The 14,746-nt window shown below is 35.3% G+C and overlaps 1 protein-coding gene across 11 annotated transcripts in view; it reads right to left on the bottom strand.

The window, feature by feature from the left end:
- Nucleotides 1-14,746, bottom strand: part of REPS1 (RALBP1 associated Eps domain containing 1) — a 61,386-nt gene that overhangs the window by 15,759 nt on the left and 30,881 nt on the right. For 6 of the 11 annotated variants that reach the window (XM_032102023.1, XM_032102015.1, XM_032102014.1 and 3 more), the window contains exons 5-9: nt 10,813-10,940; nt 10,176-10,338; nt 9,805-9,868; nt 8,798-8,952; nt 4,199-4,338 (exon numbers count right to left, since the gene is read on the bottom strand). In XM_032102023.1, the coding sequence (XP_031957914.1) occupies nt 4,199-4,338; nt 8,798-8,952; nt 9,805-9,868; nt 10,176-10,338; nt 10,813-10,940 (650 nt within the window). The remainder of the gene's footprint in view (nt 1-4,198; nt 4,339-8,797; nt 8,953-9,804; nt 9,869-10,175; nt 10,339-10,812; nt 10,941-14,746) is intronic. The other 5 variants (XM_032102017.1, XM_032102016.1, XM_032102022.1 and 2 more) reach the window with 3 other exon arrangements.

Here is a 14,746-nt window from a genome sequence, read left to right as displayed (position 1 = left end):
AAAATCCCAGACAAATGAACAGTGAGCAGAGTACTACTCCAATCACACCAGTTTAGCTTGCCAGTGCAACCCCCAAGAAGTGATTCTAAGCTGTAAAAGAGCATTTTCACAAGTCTAAATCACTGACAAGGCAAAGAATTAAATTCAAACATACTGTTGTGATTGCTAAGAGCAAATAAGTCAATTTCTGAACAATTTTATAAGATATGGGCATGCTGTATCAATACATGGCTGTCAAGAATCCTCATGCAAACTGAGTCAAGTTACAGCCACAAGTGGATCAACAAAGCACCAAAATACATTAAATTAGTCTGTGATCTGGAAACCAGATTAAAAATCACACCAGGAATGCTGAACTTGTTATATTTTGGCAAAATAACAAGTAAATATCAAGCATGTTTTAAACACTACAAATACATGTTTCAAAAACTAAAAAAAAAAAAAAAAATTTAGCGCTCATAAAATTTGACAAAAGTTATGTTAGTTTAGCTGTGGAAACTACTTGGGTGTTTGACTCTACGACCCTTGTGGGTCCTTTCCAACTCAGAATATTCTGTGTGTGATATTCTTGTCCCATCTCTATAGGTAAATAAATCTAAATGATTCCAGAAGATATAGGACAAACTATATGGTGTTAGCCAACCTAATCTCATGTTCTCCTCTACACCAAACTATATTCACTGAAAAGCCTGTATGTGAACCAAGTATAAAACAGTTATTTCAGAAATAACTTCTTAAGGAAATTCCCAAATAACTGTTTACAATCAGATGAAATTCAGAAAAATATTAACTAAATTTGTAAGTGCTGTCGTGTGGTAAAAATTCTTGTAGAAAAAGAGCCTTATCTCCTCATTTCAAACTTTAAATTAGGGCAAAGATTATGGAATTATTCATATGGGCGCAGGTATTTTTTCTGGTTGTTTTTTCTTGTTGTGGTTTTCTCTTGGTTTGAAGTTTTTGTTTGTTTGTATTTAACACAGAAAACTATCCTCTTCATGGACAGAATCTAACAAAACCTTTTTAGTAAGGATTCCAAACTGCTCTGTCCCTGTTTAATACTCCCCATATTAAACAGTTCATCTCTGTGTCACTCCCTCCTTCATGAAGGGGCAGCATTGCAAGTAGTTTGGAGATACACAAATCTGTTAGTGAGCCAGTTTTTACTAAGTCAGAAATTTAATGGCCAAGTTCTGACAGCCTTTCTCCTGATTTGGCCTCTTGCATTTGCACAGCTGCTCATTTTCATGAAACATATTAATATTTATTTTAGGTCTACCACTACCCTTTTAAACTTGATTTGGCCAGTGGCTTCACAGTTACTACTGAGACTGGCAAACAGACCATTTGATTACAGAACTATTGTTAATTTTTTAAAAATTCCATAGGGCATACAGCACTTACATTATAGTTAAGATATATGGTAGAATATTATTTGTTACAGATGGATGCTTAATCTATTTTACTGTACTGCTCTGAAGCCAAACTGCAGGTACCTTTATTACTTGTCCTTGGGCTCCCTAGCTGGACACAGACAGATAAACACCAACTGACTGCTCTAGGAAATATGCTGTTGTGCTCCATCCTGAGATACTACCAGAAGCCAGCTACTGCTAATTCCCTTGTTAAAAGAAAGCTAGATATATTAAGAATCTACTGGACTGCATCTCAAACTCTGCAAAATTTAAAAGCATTGACAGGGTAAAACTCATGCTAGCTAAAGCTAAAGTATGTCTTCTACCACTGCAAAAATGTTTTTAAATTACTTTCAAAAGGTTAATTACAGGAAACTAAAACTCACAGCAACCTGAACTATTATGAGCAGAACATCAAGACATTTGAAACATGGTGTAATAGTTGTGAACTTAAAAGCAAATCTCCTTATCTGTGTTAAAGCTAATATGACGGCTGCATGACACTAGACAGTTCTCAACAAAAAAATTGCGTAGGCTTTTCAATTATTTTAAGCTTCCAGAACTAAGTGCTCAGCCTTGAGAACTGGATGGAAAGGATGTCTGAAGTGAGAAAGAAGTGATGAGTGAAGAGATGAGAATGTGAAGCACATAGTAATCAAAGTTAGGTAGATTTTCATGGTGCTCTTTATTCTGAAGTTTTAAACTGATCCCTTGGTCTTTACTTGGGAGCCTCCAGTAACTCAGCCTGGCAACTGCATTCTATAAATCAGCTATGAGCTAGCAAGAACAGACTAACCAACAGTTTTGAGACTAACAGGATGAGACTGCCTGGAATGACAGATAATCAAAAGATGCAGAGATTTTAGAAACAATTCATTTGTTGATGACACTTATAAGAGGTTGAAAGAGGAAACAATTAGACTGGTGCCTGCAGCAATACCAGAAATTTTTTCATGGAATTAAAACCTTGAGGACTTTGACCTGACTCATGCTGAAAAGAAAATGCTGAGAAGAAAGAAATGTGCACAGCAACACATCTGAAAAATCAGAAATTCCTTTGTGTTAGAACAAAAAACTAAACATTTAGTTCAACTCTTATTTTAGTATAGTTAGTATCCAGTAGTATAGTACTGTGAGAACTTTTTGAAACCTCTTAAGTTTTAGCAGACTTTCAAAAAGAAAATACCACCTTATCTATGTGAATGGATAGTCAGTTTCATAAGACAAGATTCTGGCTGACAGAATTGTAATTCACATTTTTCCACTAGTGGAATTATCCTATTCAACTCTTTGAGTTGCATTAGACACTGAAGGAATCTGTTCAATTATCATGCAGGTTACCAAATGATTAGCTTAGTAAATCTTTACTGAAAACACAAGGGAATGTATCTGTGCAAATTTTAATGCAGATGCAGACATTTACAGCTTTTTAGCAACAACGGAATGAATATCTGCTCCACCTCCCTCTTAAAACATAGCTTCCTACCAGCAGTCTTGAGTCACTTGGTCAAACAGGACAACTAAGAATCACTAAATAATTTCCAACATTTTTTTATTTGGTAAGGATGTGACTATAAGGCTAGCATTTGCCCTTACGAGGAACAGCAGACTTTATAAAATCCTTCCCTCCTGAGAACTGAAGGAAGCTTCCCCTGCTCCTAGCTTTAATCCTAAAAATGTGCTTATTTTCCGCTTCATGCTGACTTTCCTTTTGTTTGTCTAAATCTTCTACTACCAATTTTCTATTCACTTGAAGTCTAATGAAGAAAGAAAAAAATCCACAAAAAGCTCTTTTAATAGAAGGTAAGACTCAGCTACTGACAGAACTATCTTACATGTTAAAACAAGTTTTCAATTTCTACTGAGTCCCAGATAATCAAAAATAGTTTTCAAAAGAAAATTTCATTACTTTTTCCTCCCTCATAATGAAAAGTAAGCCTACATCATCTTTGTATATGGCTGCAGTCAGAAACTCATTGGAGGATCTGAAGTAGCTCTTAGAATAAAACATGGGTTTATTCTAAGTCAGAGGCAAAAATGTTAAAACGGAGCAACAAGTAAAATCTAGGACTCAATCCCTTACAGGCCTTTTAAGCAATGGACATTTGTAGGGAAAAAATAATATACAAAATACTGTTTGCTAACTTTCAAATTCTGACGAAATACAGCATTACTACAGAAGACCGCTTACATAGCAAATATGTATGCTTAAGGGTGATGAAGCAGAAGTACATAACAGTAACAATTTAAGGTTTAAATAAATTTAGCCAGTGGCTGGATTCAGACTCAACTCTGAGTCTCTGCTTCTGAAACAAACCCAGGGCTATGAATTCTCTATATTACTGGTGATATTTCAGGCTAAAATCACTTCCAGAAATAAGTCTCAATGTCCAGATCTGTCAGAAACTTATTCTGTAGTTTAGCAGAAGTGTTTGCTAAAAAACTTCTTCAGAGGTAACAAAAACCCCAACCAAAAACCTGCCCTAAATGAAAAAAAATCAGGAATTAATTCAGCTTTTCCAAAACAGGCTATGAGATAATTTTGTGATTAATATAAAGCTTAATCACCATTAATGACAACGTTTTAAATAGTACCTCATCTCGCAACGAGACAGAAAAATAAGAACGAAAATAATTTTTTTACATTTTAACAGAAAACCTTCTTGTGTCTATTGTCCTGCTGTTTCATGATTTGTGATCAACAATTCACTTACGACAAATTATGGATGCATATGAAATTTAGTTATTGACTGGCAATGAAATAACTCTTAGATAAAAGTGCTAACCTCACTGCTCTGATTCAATTCTGGCCAGGTCTGGTTTAGCGATGGCATTGATGGAGACTTGCTTGGAGGTGCTTCTGCTGGAGAGCCGGAGTAACCTACCTCACCAGTCTGTTCCCCAACTTCTGAAACGACAGGAATCACTATAAACAAAAATCATAAATTGCATTCAGTTTATTTTTAGAAGAGTTGCTCACATCTCATGGAAAGTGCAAAGTACCCTTTGTTTTCATCTTTTTCAAGTAAATACTTAGCAGCAGACAAAACCCAAAAAACTCAACAACTCTGAATAAGTTCAATACCCCGTTTATCAGGTACTACTCTTATTTTAAGGATGTTTCTGAAAATTAGACTTTGAAGATTACTCTGTACCATGCTATCTCCCAGCACTTCAGCTTTTAAATAGCTTTTTCAGATTTTGATTACATATAGAATTAAACAGTTTTTCTTACAGTATGAGAAAATAACTTCTATTTCGTTAATGGATGTTTATTACATCATATGTAAATATGTATTACATCATATGCACTGAGCATTTCATGTTACAGAACAAAATACTTCCTTGCATGAAAGTTCAGAGCAAAACCAGTATCTCAATGAAAACACACACAAAAAAAATTGAAAACACATTAGGAAAACCATTCCCTTAGATTAGTCCCCAAAGAATATTAGTTTCAAGCCTCCTTACTAGAACAATGGTGTTTCCATTCACATTTTGCAAGCTGAGTAAATCTAGTAGCTGTCACATTGCCCTTACTAAATGGTCCTTTGGCACTGTTTAGTTTTCTTTCAAAGTAAATCTGAACAGCAGATTAAGCATTCTGCCTAACACAGCAAAATCCTGCTTACAATGTCTACTATTCTAGATAGCACAATGCAAGCTAAAGCAAGGCATTGAGAGCCTCAAAAAACCTGAAAGTTCCAATTACAACTGTTCAGAGTATAAGTAACATGAACAGCTGAAAGAGTGACTGATAAGTAGCTAGACATATCAACATGATATCAGCAGTACACAGAATTAAAACTCTGAACAAGACAGAATACTAAACAAGAAAAAACTGGTTTAATTAAATTATCATTAAAAAGGACTGCTTCATGGGTATGTGATTGAAGATGACTGCCACAAGATGATGTTGTACCAAAAGTTAATTGAAATGTACAAAATGGATTGGTTTCAGGTTCCTAAAGAGCTGAACTCTGCAGCCTTCTCTTCTGCTAAGACAATATTCTGCCTGGCAATCTTCATTCAGAAGAAGTTAATAACAAATCCAATGCCAAATTGAACTGAAAACCGTTGAATACTTGAACAGTCAGTGGTGACCACCTGTACCTCTGAGAAGTAACAACCCATTATTGTCTCCAGACAGCAACAGGCACAGCCAAAACACTGAAGAGAAATTAATTGTGCCACCTTGAGGTCAGGGGCAACTGAGGTGCTACTAACAAGAAAAAAGCCACACAGAAAACATAACTCATCAGAATCTCAAAAGTCATGTAAACTTCCTTTAAATAGCCAGACATGAGGCTGTTTCTGTAATGTTTCCAAAATTATGCCCAGCACCTAACATCTTGTACTGCTTTCCTCTAGGGAAAGCAATAAAAATAGGTTACATCAAGGTGTCATAAAGTCACCAAGTAATCAAGCTAACATGCTGTGGTCATTGTACACATAATAACATTCTAAGCCCAAAATATTATCCGTGGCAATATTTTGGAAATACATATTTCATGTTAATTGCTCTGAAGTGTAATAAGAATAAAAATTTTCTATTAAGTTAAAAACCTCAAAATTCTCATTTCACTGACAGTACTCTAGCTAACTGAACTAAAAGTCAAAAGATAAGGCTGAAAGTTGTTGTGGATAGACTATACAGCTGCCTGTAATTCAAAGAATTCTGCAAATACCTCCACAAAACATGCATAAGACATTCCATGGAAAATTTTAAGGGTTAAATTAATTGTGTAAGACATAAGGCATGGCAGATTCTTTTTCTTACAAAGAAATGGCATTGTGGCAGCAAGCCAAACAAAAATTCACAGAAGAGCAAAACTTGCTTTTCAGCTTTTGTAAAGGTTGGTAGCTTTTATTAACAGAGATGAAATTGAGTTCAAAGGAATTACAATTCTGTAGAGATGTACTGCTGTACTAGGAAAATAACCAACTGTACAAATACTTAATAATACAGTAAGTCTGTGCCATGTGAGAGAAATACGTATCTCTAGTCATGAAACCAGATGTAAAGCAAGACCATATCTCAAACAGGTTTGGAACACCTGCAGCTCGTCACATACTGGATTCACAGGGGCTGATGAGGGAGAGGCTGCCAGAGCAGCTCACAAGACTTCTTCCTCTCCAGTCTGAACACAGCCAGAGGGGGCAGGGAGCCCTCTGTTACTCCTCCTTCTGCTGGCCACTAGTTCAAAAGTCAAAATGGAAAAAAGCAGCACTTTTCAAGTGCAGAGGAATAGTGCAGAAGATTAATGGGAAACTTTCTAACAAAGGAACAGGATTAATAATGGCGCTGTTAACACTTTTGAAATAAAGTTTCCTATCTTGCACATTGTTTTCAAAGACATCCAAGCAATTCATCTTCTTCAACAGTTTGACTGCACATTATTCATATTGAGGCATGTCAGCAGAAGATCATCAACCATTTCTTTCTTTGACAAAGTTTTATCCCGTGCAAAAAGTGCACTCAAAAAGACACTCTGGTGTCACACTTTATAGCTTCTATTTCTAAGACAACTGTTGGAAGAAAGCTTTATTGAAATACAACTTTTACAGGAACTAAAAAGAAATACTATTACCAAAATTTAACTGGTTCATCTTTCCAGGCTGATTGACAGTCCTTAAGATAAACTCATATAATTCAGCATGTCCAATAGACAGACCTATCACTAACTTTCAAATTAGTAAATGTATACTGGAGATTTAGACTATTGTAATTAAACATAAAACTATAGCCACATCAATAACTTAGTCTAAGGTATTTTATTCAACATAGAAGTTTTGGTGAAAAATCATATGTGCTAGAGAAGATTAGCTATTTCCAATGCTGTTGACCAAATAATATATAAATAAAATAAAGCTATTTGGATAAAACCCCACAAGTTTGCAAGAACTTTAATTTTTCCATTGTAGCTCTTAATAACTGCAGAATAAAGTATCAATCAGATTTTCATATTTTCTAAGCATGGCTTACATAGCAAGGTAACCTTTTAACATTCACTAGAACAGAGCAACTTCCCTTTAATACTAGAGGGAAAAACTTTTAAAAGCAGTTTTCCCTCAAGTTGAAAGACCACTTTGTACCTCATGAAAATAAGTCAGAAGTTTTATATGAACAAAGTTGCCTGTAAAGTGAGAACAGTAAACATACACATAACACCTTTTGGTTTAGTGTCTGATGTATAAAGTTTCCAGACAACTTCAGCTGAAATCTACTACCAATAAAGGTAATAGAAGATCAAGTACAAATACAGTGGTTGGGTGTGGAGTTTTTGGGGGTTTTTTGGTGCTTTTTTTCCTAGTAACAATGGTTTATACAAATAAATGTTATTTCATTTACTACCAAGATTTTTGCTTGATCTCTACTTTAACACAAAAATAGAGAGAATGGGAAGGTTTTAGACATTTGCTAGGTATTAGACCAATTAACTGCAGCTATTTCTTATGAATATCTTCATCATCGCAAAATGAATACTGAAAACACTTCAGTGGCAGCCCTTGGAAGAGCAAACCTACTCCCACAAAAAATGGTTTCATTATTAAAGGACAGATAAGAAATACAGTATCTAGTTTAAGAACTCATCAATAATTTTGAGATTAAAATCTTTGACAACCTACACACACAGTATGAAGAATACTTCGAAGTATTTAGTGAATAGATATAAAATTCTAGCAAATCATAGTACCTGTACACCACTTTTACGTGGAACAGTAGTTTGTTTTTCAGTTATAGGACTGAGTTTTTGGCGCATATTAACAAGCAGAACTCACACATCCAGCGGTTTTTCTGCGAGTACCCAAAGGTAAAGGACAATGTGCAGAACAACTAGGTGCCAACACAATGAAGGATAAATCTGCTTTCAAGTCAGGAGTTGAATTTAAAAAAAAAGTCTATGGTACTGATCCTGCACTTTTAAAGACCTATCCTGCCCTTAGCATTGAATCTGGGAATATTTTCTAAGTGCCTTCGAGACTTAGAAACTCATGCTGTATTTTCACAAATGAGGGTGAACAGAAAGCATATTCATTTGAAAGCGAGTCTAAAGTATAGCTGGATTGGGAAATTGGAATAAAATAGCTGGTCATGAATAAAATCCATACTGTGACAATTTTGTTTTCCTTAACCTTTAAAGGACACAGTCAGTATTTCCAAATGTAATAGTGTATGTGTACTTTTCCTAAATAACTGCCCTCTACAGAAATATGTACATGCTCAAATTAGCTTTGAGCACTAAGACTTCTAAAAACTGCACAATGCTTTACTTCGTATTGACAAATGCTTTCTGCTCATACAAACAAATATCTGCTGATATAATGTAACAATTAGACCACAATCTTAAAATACTGATATTTGTGTTGAACCCGTATCTTACCCGTTGAGTCTTCCAAATCAATCAGTTTGGGCATTAAACTTTCAGGTAACTTTTCTGGCAAATCATACCCATTCTTCCTAGCAACTACCAGATGAAATGCAGCACAGAACTCGTCCAATGTCAGTGCACCATCTTTATCAAAATCTGACAGCTCCCTATGGAGGAAAACTTGGTATAAATAAAATTTCTAAAGGTTATTTTATTTCCAAAAGACAGGCTTCTGTTTTGCTACTTGGATGGGCAAAGTTTATCATTCACTTTATCCTACTAAACACTTCATATTAGCACTACATGCTTTACTCTTCAAGATGATGAGCCTTCATTAGTAAGAGTTTACAGATCATTTAAAGTGACTTTTATTTCTCACTGTTTTTAACCCATTTAAGACAGCACTACACAATATGATTGGCCTTAGATTTTTGGCAAAGTATACTACTGAAATTATAGCGCTAAGGCAACAGGATTTATTTTAAATGGGAAAAATACCTGAAACAGAAATCATTACACTGAAAGGAAGATAGCACCTGCTGAGGTAAGCCATGTAATGATAGCATGCAATGATGCAGTACAAATTCCAGAATACAATGAAATAGAAGATTTGCACAAACTCAAAGCTGAATTTGTCATCGTGTAACACAAATTGTATTTAAAAATATGTGAATGTGTTTATTTTATTTAAATTTACTTAGACATAAATGAATAAATAATTATAGATAAGGAATTAATTATTTAAATTTGAATGCATTTTTGACAATAAAAAACTCAAATTGCTTCTAACTGAAGAGTTTTAAATTTTCTCGAAGTGCCCTGTAAATAGTACCAGCCCAGACCCGTTAAAACCCACTAAAGCAATACTGGCATAAATATGAGCAGGACTGAACATACTAATGTGGTAGTGAAGTTTTACTTAACCTTTCTAGCAAGTAATTATTAGATGTCTACGAAGTAGCTGTCATCCTTCTAAACAGTTACCATTAATAATTATTTTAAATAATCATCACACTTACCAAATATGAGAAAGTTCAAGAATAGGTAGTTTTGACTTAGTGAAAAATTCTTTAGCTGCAGATCCTGAAAAATGACAACAATCTTTTTTAATATTTAAGGTAAGTGAAATCATTAGAAGACTCAGACTTACTGTAAAAGTGAGGAGTTATTTAGCAAAGGTTCTGGGGAAAATGGCACTAATTACTAGGGTTAAATGAAGGAAAAAGGTAAATCAGTTTCTAGTCTTTCTTGAATTACACTGAACTATAATACACTATCATCAGCAAAATGCAGAGCTTCCTTCAAAATAGTATGCAAGTCTAAGTACAAAACAAAGTCTTTGTAACAGAACTGATGCACCCAGAATTATATTTTGTAAAGAATAACTTACCTGGTATAAATCCATTTAGATCAGGTTGAATGGTTTTAAACTGATTAACATAATACTGCCTTTGTTCATCAGTTATTTTCCAGGGGTCATCATAACTACTTGATTGCCTACGAATTTCATTTGCTGTTGTAGCTGATGCTACAGTTCGTACTGTTGTCTGGTCCTGAAATGAAATATTTTTCTTCAGTATTATCTACCTAAAATGCTTCTACGAATTCTCAACTTCTTGCCTTCAAAATATAAAGCATAGTTAAATCTCACAGTAGTTTAAAAACTGCAGGAAGCCATTGGCAGATTGCATCTCCAGGATAATGACAGGGTATTTTTGCACACTGATACATATGGAATGACTGCAGGTATGTAAGCAGAAAAAAAAAGTATGGCTCATGTGCATAAAAAGCTAAATACAAATGTTTTAAAGTCATAATTGTTGACATTTTTAAAATTAGTAGCTTTCATTTAATCATTCCAAATTAAGGCAACTCAATGAAACAAATATCTGTTGGGCAAATAGCACTGAATAGACTACAGCACAGATACACAGTAAACATCTGCAATGAAAATTATGAAGGAAAAAAAACAAGGATTGCAACATTGATCTGAATGAAGCAAATCAAATACCAATAAAGTGTCACACCTGGACAGAAGCAGGATGCATGGCTAAAAGAGCACTGGTTGGTGGGGTATCTGCAAAACTGACCCAATTTTCTTGATGGGGTGGTGGTGAATGGCCAGACCATATGGGATCACTAGAAGTAGATGAGCCTGAAAGTAGAAGAAACATTTCCTTTTCAAAAGACAGTCTTGAAAACTGAGAAAGAACTATGGATATGGAAATATCTCCTGTAAGGGAGATATGGTCTAGAATCATGAGAAAAATGAAAACCAAATTGCACCAAGGTGACAAAGTTAATCTGACATCTCACTCCTGTAGATTTTTACATTAGGTTAGCTTCAATCTGCACTAAAAAGACAGAATTGAGGAATGTGCTTATTGCAACACATGGAAAATGTAAACTGGCTTTTACCCATTTAATGGGTTTTGAATGAGTTAATAAACACTCCACATTTTCATTTAATTGAAATGAGCAATGCTTATATGGACAAATACTATTTGAAAGTGGCACACAAAACTAGCATTCGACTTCGTTGTCATTGTTGAACTTTTTTCTATGTTTTAGTCTGCCATTCAACGAACAAAGTCTTGGGAATTCCTTTTAAGAATCGGGATTTTGGCACAGATAATCCTTTTCCTCTACATCATTTCTGCACTAACTTAACTCAGTTGCTAAAAACAGGCCAAGAATAATAAAAAGCATCCATACAGAATGCTAATATCTGCTATGTATTAACTATTTGGAGCACAACAGAGATTCACCCAGTGCCCTGCTATAATCTACTTCTGAAGTACTGCCAACGTTCAATGTCTTCTTATTAAAATAACAATGAAGCAACTACAGAAAGATATGGCCATCCACTGCTCTACATACAAAAACATCAAGATTCTTTAAAATTGCAGTTGCAAATTAAAAATTTAAGGAACTCTCAGATCAGAGAGAAAACAAACCATTTAGAACAAGTCTAGAAGAATCCCAGGACTCCATTCTACTCCTCGTTTCCTGAAAGAAATGCTGAACTCCTTAAATCTAAACAACATTTGTGAAACTGATGAATCTACTCTTCTTGCACAATTAAATGCTTTCTCTTGAAGTATGCCAAATAAAGTCATACTTAAATAAGAATTTCTGCCTTGTATGTAGAAATAGACTTCCTTTTAGAAGACAAGTCAGCTTCTTGTGAGTTTCTGGAAGCCCTCCACACAAGAAATAGGACACTGATGTCATAAATTTAATCCTGCTAGTAAGATTTACTTTCAAGCAATAAACACCAAGAATTTCTTGTCATGATGCTGACACACATCAACCATTTCAGGTTCTTGAAGGCTTTATGAAACTACACTGCAATAAACAGAATGAAGGAAATCTGAGAATCTGTGAGGCACGCTGAGGACTAACATCTTAAGTGACAGTATAATTGTTAGTATACAGTGCTGCTATCTAGTATCTTGCAACATGCAATTACTCTTTCATTCCATAAATGAAAAGTAATAAGAAAAATGCTTAGAACCGCTTTATCTTTGCTCTTTTCCTACATACAATAGTCATAATTGTGCAGAACACATTTAATCTTGCATTACATTGAGTAAAAGGTAGTATTTGCAGGAGGAGAATTTAATCAAATTATTTTTTCATGGGAGATCTTTTCTTTTTAAGTTAGCTTGAATATGATAAAAAGGCACTATTAACTATTCCTTTTGCCCAAATTCATCCTCCACTTTTGGAATCTCCTGATGTGGCCTGGAGCTTCTAGTGACTTTATCCAAAAGTGCTGAGAATAAAGGTAATGCATCAGACTATGCTTTATTTGCTTTGAGGTTCTTCTTCAGTAGTTCATCTCTCAAACACTAGCCCAGTCTCTTTCCACCTTGTGTCTTTCAGGACTAACAGACAGTCAGACGCAGACAAGACCTTCCCATCAGTCCTATCGATATGCCACACTCAAATTTGTTTTTGATACATTGGCTTTCCCCTTCTCTGCCTCTCAGACACTGACATTACCACCACTAATCTTATATATATTTACTCCTCCTTCACTTCTCCCAACAACTGGTCTTGGTACAGTTCAATTCATATCCCACTTAGCACAGTATCTGTTCCAAAGCAGTACTTTGACAGCAATGGAGATGCCAGCAGCACCAAACTGTGACACCTTCAGAGTACTTTACAAGTATTGAAAGAACTGTTTCCTTTCTTCCCTGTGCAAATAATGCCAGCAAGAACATTCTTGCTTTACTGTTCCTGTTATTTACTCTCCAATGCAATGTTTTAGGACACAGAATGGAATGGCTGGAGAACCTGGAGAACACTGGAGAAAGATTACTAGTAACCATAGAGACCTGGATCTACACACATACTCATGGACTACCACCAGCCAGTAACTCAATTTGACAAAACCAAACTGGAAACAGAGAGGTGGAAGAGAAATTGGAATTTCTCTGGGTCACAGAGAAGACTCAAAACCATTGATCTATTTTTATCTTATGATTTGTAACCCAGTGAAGAAAGCCTTCAATGGTCTCTGTGCATCTTCATCAGTGGAAACACCTGTAACACCACTTTGAATGGAGAAGAGGCCTAAGACCAATTATGAGATTTGAACAAGCTGGTGAAGTTTAATGCTCTAGGTTTAGTACGAAGGCCTAACAAATTCCTGTAGCTGCTCTATATCTTCCTATAGCTTGAATATCTTACTAACACATTAATAACTGATGGAAAATGATCTCATTTCCTTTGGAATAAAAGTTGCCCCCTTTGAGATATAAACGGAAGTGTAACAAATGTTCTGTCTAGTTAACACATACTTTTGAATAATGAGATAAAAATGGGTTTACTAGAACTACATTTTCAACTAACTCTGTAAACTAAGAAGAGCTCTCCTTATCATCAGTCTGTGTTGAAACAAAACCAGAAGCTGAATACAATTCTGACAATAAGATAAAATGCTGGAGAGCTCTTATGCCCAGGTAAGAGTAATACATAGCTTGTAACAAGGCCCTTTATCATCAGTTATTGAAGCATTAACTAGGGGACAAAGGACTATTCAGTCCCCTGCAAGCCTGGTAAATATCTTAAGGCCCTAAAGATGCAAGGGAACATATAGCACAGTAGACATGTTTCCCTCCTATCCCTGAAGCATTCAAAAACTGCTACAAAATCCCTCCCAAAGAGAAAAGAAACAAGTGTGGCTTAGGGCTGCAATTCCTCATACATATTCAGATATCAACACAGAACTCTGATGTCATGCCAAAGAAAGCTAACAAATGTCCTAGGACAGAACAGAAGATCTGAGATTTTTTTTTTAACTTGTTTCATTTTTATTACTTCATTGATTTTTTGAATACTACCAACATAAATATTCTGCTTTGCATCTAGTCCCAACAGACTACATGGTAATAAAAAATAATTTTCACATTCTGACATGCCACTCAACTATCATTTGAAGTAGGGAAGGGTTCTTTCTCCCACGTTTGTCAACATCAGCAACATTCTAGCAGCTGGAGCTGTAGTGCAAAATGAGGTGAAAAGGTAGAAGTATGGACTATTAGTTTTTCTATTAGTTTTTGCTCTCTTATAACCATAGGAACAGGAAGCTCACATCTCGCATACAATTCTGCTTCCTACAAGGTGTTCAGTCGTCCCGTGGATTATTCTGTGAAGATTTTTCCACATTGGAAATGCAAGCCAGAGTAGGGACATAAAGCTGTTAAAAAATCATGATGTTAATCTTAAACTGCTAAATCGGAGGCACCTGGAGGACCTGAGAGACTCAGGTTTTAACAGACTTGACTCTGACATTTCAGGATGAGACCTGAGCTAACTATAAATATTCTACACAGGTAATCAGTGTCTGTCACCGAACTTTAATTCCTGATATTAAGGTAAAATAGATGCACCCTTTGGGGCTCTCTCTACAAAAATTCTTGAAGAGAGATGGTAACAAGCCTTGGCTTC

Source organism: Corvus moneduloides, chromosome 3 (assembly GCF_009650955.1).
Source record: "Corvus moneduloides isolate bCorMon1 chromosome 3, bCorMon1.pri, whole genome shotgun sequence".
NCBI classification, from domain to species: domain Eukaryota; kingdom Metazoa; phylum Chordata; class Aves; order Passeriformes; family Corvidae; genus Corvus; species Corvus moneduloides.
This window is presented reverse-complemented; position numbering and strand designations above follow the sequence as displayed.